This window comes from Nicotiana tabacum, chromosome 12 (genome assembly GCF_000715075.1).
Source record: "Nicotiana tabacum cultivar K326 chromosome 12, ASM71507v2, whole genome shotgun sequence".
In the NCBI taxonomy this organism is placed as follows: Eukaryota; Viridiplantae; Streptophyta; class Magnoliopsida; order Solanales; family Solanaceae; genus Nicotiana; species Nicotiana tabacum.
In genome coordinates, this window is record NC_134091.1 from 988,260 (window position 1) to 995,753 (window position 7,494).

The 7,494-nt window shown below is 30.5% G+C and overlaps 1 protein-coding gene across 1 annotated transcript; it reads right to left on the reverse strand.

Moving 5' to 3' along the window:
* Nucleotides 1-349: 349 nt before the first annotated feature.
* On the reverse strand, nt 350-1,783 carry LOC107779676 (heavy metal-associated isoprenylated plant protein 44-like). The gene is made up of 3 exons (XM_016600464.2): nt 1,583-1,783; nt 989-1,061; nt 350-888 (listed from the first exon to the last, which is right to left on the reverse strand). Exons 1-3 carry the CDS (start codon nt 1,592-1,594, stop codon nt 689-691), a joined length of 285 nt encoding a protein of 94 aa, XP_016455950.1. The 5' UTR covers nt 1,595-1,783; the 3' UTR covers nt 350-688.
* Between the last annotated feature and the right edge of the window lie 5,711 nt (nt 1,784-7,494).

Consider the following 7,494-nt stretch of genomic DNA (forward strand, 5'->3'; position numbering starts at 1 on the left):
TCTTATATAATCACTCTATATTGGGGTACCACCGAAGGATGTGATGCAGTGGATGAGACTGCTCTTCACTTAACCAGAGGTATAGAGTTCGAGCCTTATGCGCGTGAATTCGGATATAGTCGGGCTTCAATGTGGGTACGGGACACCGAACACCGAACGAGAAATCAAAAAAAAAACTTTATATTGGGGGGTATTTCTTATTCTTTTTTCTTTATTTTCTGACGACCCGAGATTCTTTCTTTATCTTTTTTACTTTTACACAACGAAACGAAGTACATATTATTGCTTAAATGCAATCCAAAGACGATTAATTGACCATTACATAAAATACTTGAAAACTGCTCCATCATTGCTCAAAAGAAATTCAAAACTCTTCCATTTCATTTTTGTATACACTGCTTCCAAGGGGAAGAACATATAAAGAAAGAAAGAAAGAAAGAAAGAACAAAATGGTAAGTATTGAAGAAGAACAAAACAACACATCTATGTTGCTAGCACTCTCCAAAAATATTGTCGTTCCTTTATCGAATTCTCTAAAAATATATTTGGAGGTTCGGATATGTTGCACTCCGTAACATTTTTAAAGAGTCCGAGTAATATTGTGTAAATATTACATTTAGAGGATCCAACATGTTACGTTGGCAACATTTTTGAAAAGTCCGAGCAATATTGTGTAAATGATAGGTAGCTAGAAGAAGGAGAAGTTGTTAAATCTAAAAGAAGAGTAAGAAGCAGAAGCAGCGTAAGCCTGAAGAAGTTCATTTTGAGCAGACCAGAAATCTGCTTTAAGACCACCTCGTCTTATTGCTTTTAGTATTTTGTTCTTGTGAGCATACCCTATCACCACAACTTTTTGACTGTTACCATCCACTTCCACTTTCTCTATTCCTGGAATTTTTCCCCACAAATATATCAATTTGAATTGCCTTATAGTAGGAAATTTGATCAAGAGAGAAATTAATGAACTGAATAATTAATGATTAATTACCTCTTAATTTTGACAGGCATTTACGCAGTCTTTTCTCATGTATTCCAACCATATCTACTTTCAATTCAACTGTCTGGCAAAAGGGAAAAAACCCAGATATTCATGCAAATTAATTAGTTTATTATAGCATCAAATGAAGAACTAGCTAGATCAATTGTTACAAGTGGCAAAAAATAAGAGAACAATTTATGATTATAAAATAACACGTATTGGCTGTTGTTATCAAGAAATAATCAAACACGCAACAATACATAACTATATACGTATCAAATATTCCAAACAAGTTAATCAACGTTGATCGCTTCATATTTATGTGTTCATCTAAGCAACTTTCACTTCCAACCAAGAGGTTGTGAGTTCGAGTCTCCCCAAGAGCAAGGTGGGGAGTTCTTGGAGGAAAGGATGCCGAGGGTCTATTTGGAAACAGCCTCTCTACCTCAAGGTAGGGGTAAGGTCTGCGTACACACTACCCTGCCCAGACCCCACTAAGTGGGATTATACCGGGTTGTTGTTATTGTTGATGATCTAAAACCAATAACAACAACCTATCCAATGTAAAGAGAAAGGAGGAAAAAGATATGCTAGTGTACAAACCTCCATGTTCATGGTATGAGAGGTGATGGACCAATCGAGTGGCTAATTAAGCAAATAAATGGACAGACAAGTAACAAAGAGGAAAGGATGATATATATTGATCGATGACACAATGAGGAATATGTATGCTAGAAAATGGTAAAAGGAATAATAATGGATAAAAGACATTGCAAGAGGCAACTTATATATATGTGTGAATAAGGAAGAAAGAAAAAGTTGGGGGAAGGGAATAAACATAGAGCAAAGTGAATCTTGGTGATGGGAATGAACTGCTTTCTTTGATTTGCTTTATCAAAAGGATCAGTAGATTGCAAGTTAACGATGAGGATTCAAACAAGGAAAACCAAGAAACAAGAAATGTGATATACATACACACTTGGTATAATCGGACAAGTTTTATTTTGTGTCTCGTACAACTTACACTAGTTGCATGAGGCTCTTTTTTGTCTTACAAATTTTTGGACCCCAATCTTATACTTCTGGGTTCATAAAATTGTGAGATAAAAAATTACCTCATACAACTAGCGTCAGTTGTACGAGACACAAAATAAATTTTTTCGTATAATCGAGTTCCACATCAAGACTTTTAATTTCTACTGTTACTAATATTATTATACGACAAATTAAATGACATGGCAGTAAAAGCTCGAAGTTCAAAGCTCCCCTCTGATCTGCCTACACTAAAGCAATGTGGGCGTTAAGAAGCATTCCCAATGATTGGCCTTTGACGAGTCCAACTTATCTTTTCCTCTTTCTCTCTTTTTTTGGTTTTGTCTTTAGAATTTGCTATGTGAGTTACAACAACAACAACAACCCAGTATAATCCCATTTAGTGGGGTCTGGGGAGGGTAGTGTGTACGCAGACCTTACCCCTACTCTAGGGTAGAGAGACTGTTTCCAAATAGACCCCCGGCATCCTTCCCTCCAAGAACTTCCCACCTTGCTCTTGGGGAGACTCGAACTCATAACCTCTCGGTTGGAAGTGGGGGTTGCTTACCATCAGAGCAACCCCTCTCGGTTGGAAGTGGGAGTTACAAAAATAACATATTCGTGTATTCCTACGAGTAGGGTATAGGAATGCTAGTATATATACAAATCTTAATCTTATCTTGTGAAGGTAAAGATATTGTTTTCGGTAGACTGTCGGCTCAAGAAAAGCACAATCACATCAGTAATGACAACAACCAGAAAAATAATAGAACCGAAGCAAACGAAATACTATGAGTTAGTATCTTTCTTAATTAACCAGTGATTTCTCTTTGTGGGGAGAGAAAAAAAAGAGGAAATGAAAGCTGCCAAGCGGATCTTCGGAAATAAACTACAAGAGACAAGTTTGATTGCATAATATTATACACAACTTTAGTTTGGATTACAAAACAATAAATGTACGTAATGGGAATAATGGAATATCGAAGTATTCATGTTCATAGTTTCGAACAAGATCAATCTTATTTAATTTAAAACATGTGATTGTTCTACCTTAAACATCATGACTTTGAAAAGACAATATGTCCATTGGTCATGTTTGGACATAATGCGACAGGAGAAAAGTTATATGTGCAGGAAAATGGAAGATCCCATTGTGTCTTTCAATACTCCCTTCGTTCCAAAATAAGTGATTTTTTGGCATTTTTCTTATGGTCCAAAATAAGTGATTTTTCCAGATTTCAAGAATGAATTAATTACTTTTTTCCTATATTGTCCTTGGAGTAAATAATGTTGGAATATGTGTTAGGAGTATTTATGTGAAATAGTAAAGGTTAATATGGTCAATTTCATTGCTAAATTAATGTTAAAAGGTGGATTTCTTAATATGTGTGAAAACATCCAAAAATCACTTATTTTGGACCGGAGGGAGTATCAAGTAAATGTGTGAGGATTGTTTGGAATTAACTCTATAAATAGGAATCCAATCTTGATCTCTGGGTTTTTTTGTTTTAAAATTCATTTCTTTTGGTCAATGAGCTTTGTTTTTTTTTTTTCCCTTTCTTGATCACATTCCATGTCCTCGGGAATTTCAACATTTGCTTTGTTCAATATGAAATACGTTTTCAATCTCATTTTTAATTGAAGATTTGATTTCTTGTCTCTTCATTTGCTTTCCTTTCGTTTTTATGGTCAAGCAATCTTGAAACAAACATATTAGTCTTCGTTTGACAACTTTTAAGAGCCATAATTGTAATTTGTAAATTTTAATTTATAATCGTATATAGCTCAGTTCAAATGTTAACTTGGATGACAATTAAGAAGAAACAATGCAATGAATATATAATTAACGAGCATTAAAAATTAGTATAACATATGGCTTAGTTGGATTAAACTTGTTTAAGTATAGAGTAGTGACAAATACAAACAAGGAAAGTGCAATTTGATACTCAACATTTAATATTGAGTGCGAAATTATCTTTCATACAAGAAGGATGGGTGGAAATGAGTTAATATGGTGAAGAGTTAGATTTGCTTCACTCTCCTGGAAAAGAAACCAAATTTGGGTCTATCAAATAACCATTTAGTCCTTTTATTTTCTACTAGTATTAGTACCCGCGCGATGCGCGAATAATTAAAAAGAACGATCTACACCATAAAATTTAATATGTTAGTGCTAATACCATCTTTACAACCAAACATTAAAAACATTTTAAGACTCCAGTAAAACTTTCATTCCATCTCCTAATAAATGTTCCATAAAAAATAATGATACTATACAATTTGTTTGATATGAATGTTCCACAAAAAATAATGATGCTATACAATTTGCTTGATATGTAGCACGTGCCTAAGGGAACATTTTTGTAGCAAATGCTCATTACATATTGCAGTGCATTTTTCAGAAGTTGTCCTCAGTATTGAGGTTTATCACTACAAAAAAATATGAGTAAAAACTCAAGAATTTCTGGTAAACCCCTGTCACTAACATTTTGGAAAATTGAAAACCTAATTATGCGTAAGACACCTTACATTTCCTAATGCTTGTATTGAAAGTACGAAAATCCCAATAGTTGTATGAATTCGATCTCCCTAAAATAAAAAAAAATTGAAAAGAAATTTAAATTAGTAAGGCGCATAAGTTGAAGAAAATACATCACAACTCGAAAAAAATAACATGTAAAAGAGTATGTACCTTTTCATCTTGAATAATTAATTCAATTAAATTAGAATTTTCTAGTTTCTCGCGATCTGGAATGTGTCATAATCTAACAACACGACCCTTTAAATTCCAACTCATTTTGGACATTAATATTTCGCTGATATAGTTATAGTTTGGAGCTATACTTTGCAGAAGTTTGTGTGGAAGCTAAACCCTAAGTAATGTAGAGAAGCCAAACATAAGCAAAAGTTGTTTAAATAAAGATTCCTAAGGAAAGACAATCTAGTAAATCAATTTTTAAGTATATGAAATCCTAATTTTTAAAAAGGTATGTGTAAATCAATTTGTATGAGTGAGTGCGCAAAAAATGATATGGATCTTCTTTTTTTAGCTTTTAGCTTATTTTAATTTTCAACATTTTTTTTGTGGTTAATTAAAATTTGTTAACCACCAAGCCTTAATTTTTCTTGTCTTTTTCCTTTGTCCTCTTGTTTATTTTTTAATATTATTTCCTTTAATATAATATAGATGTAAGATACAAAATATTTATTTAATTATTTCTCTCTTAAAAAAGAATACCTACAATAACTGAATTATACACAAAGTTTAATTAAAAATATCTATAATAATGTATATTGTTCGTAAATAAGGTCAGATACAAAGCTTGTACTAAATATAGAATTATTATTTCAACTTAAAATTAATGTGTAAGATACAAAACGAAATTTTAATTGATTCTTTCTAAAAAAAAAAGGATACCTACCATAACTGAATTATACACAAAATTTAATTAAAGATACCTATAATCATAGTATATTGGTCTGCTTAATGAAAATTATGTCTTTTTTTTGTGTGTACGACCAAAAGATTCTACTTTGATCATTAAAAAGAGAATATTTTAGTTTAATTAATTCTTTCTTAAATTTTTCAGTCTATTTTTAGCATAATATAGACGTAAGACAAAATATTTATTTAATTAATTCTTTCTTGAAAAAGAATACGTACCATATTTGAATTATACACAAAATTTAATCAAAGATACTTATAGTAATGTATATGATACCTATATTAATATATATTGTTCGCAAATAAGGTCAGATACAAAGCTTGTACTAAATATAGATTTATTATTTCAACTTATGTGTAAGATCCAAAATAAAATTATAATTGATTCTTTCTCGAAAAAGGATGCCTACCATAAAAGAAATCTTTAATAGTATTAGAAATCGATGATCCTGTAATTTTGTATGGCAAGTGTGAGTAATCATATATTGTCATGTCACAATGATCTTTTTCTTTTACTTATTTTTGGACTTTGGTCCATAACACGTTTTTGGAAAGAATTTTTTCTTTCCATTTTTATGTCAGCAGAATATTTCATATCTTTTTCTCTTACCCATATTAACTCAAAGTATTAATTTCATATTTCAACAGAATATTTGTCATATGTAATATTACTCCAAATATGGTTATATATATTCACGGACAACTCTATTTCATATTTCATTCCCACCAAAAAAAATTAATTATTAATTAGATACAAAAGAACATCAAATAATAATTTTTTGACGGAAACCATGAACTTATATATAATATAATCTAAATATGGTAATATATGTTCACGGATAGCTCGATTTCATCTTTCTTTCCCAACAGATTTTTTATCCAATTAATAATTAGATACAAAAGAATATCGAATAATATTTTTTTCAATGTTATACAAATAGAATCCAACAAATAGATTTCATAAAAGTGCCAAGTGGCCTTTTCTCAATACGCCACTTGGCTTAACTTCATGCTTCATTACTCTCCTTTTAATATAATATAGATAGATTGAGTAAGATCTTATTTTGCTGCTTGACTTTATTTAATTTTTATACTCAATAAATTTTTAATATCATAAATAAATTTTAATTTTATTTTATATTTTAACATACTCCAAAATATAAATAGTCATAGATTATCTCAATTTACGTATTTCTGTATTTTTTATTTTTTTCTATTATAGTTTTTTAATGTTTAATTAATTTTTCACTTCCATATTTCTAGCTAATATAGAAAAAAAGCTATGAGTGGATCAATATATAGATATAAATATAGATATACATATAGATACAAATATACATGTATAGATTATATTTGTCTAAGATCTATTTAGATTATGTATAAGATTCATTAAACTACTTCCATTAATTATATTTTTATTTATAATTTTTAATAATTAATGTTGTCTTAAAATTGCCAAGTGGCTTCATTTTAGCTTGCCACTTGGCTTAATCAGATGCTTCACTACTCTCCTTTTAATATAATATAGATATAGATATGTTTCCATTTATAATTCAAATTTTTAATGTTGTCTTAAAATTGTCAAGTGGTATTTTCTCAATATGCCACTTGGCTTAACCTCATGCTTCACTACCCTCCTTTTAATATAACTAGTATTAGTACTCGCACGATGCGCGAACACAAATATCAAATTATAATTTGAGTTTTTGGAATTACCTTAAAATTTAAAACTTCCAGATAACATGTTTCTTTTTATTTATATTTTTATTTTTTATCCGTAACAATCCAACTCCTTTGATTTAGTATTTGTATTTTATTTTATGGTCAATATTAAATAATAGTAAACATAATTTTTGGGATATGTCTTGTTTGAGCATATTATTTAACAAAATTCTTACTACCACTTTATGTTTAGCAGAAGCTAAGCGCTAGAAAAGCGCGCTAAGAAAGGTTGCTTCTGTCGCCCTTTCTGTGCAACAGTCCACCAGTAGCGGAAGAGAGAGTTACCGTACATACAAGAGTCTTCCAGTTCTTACGG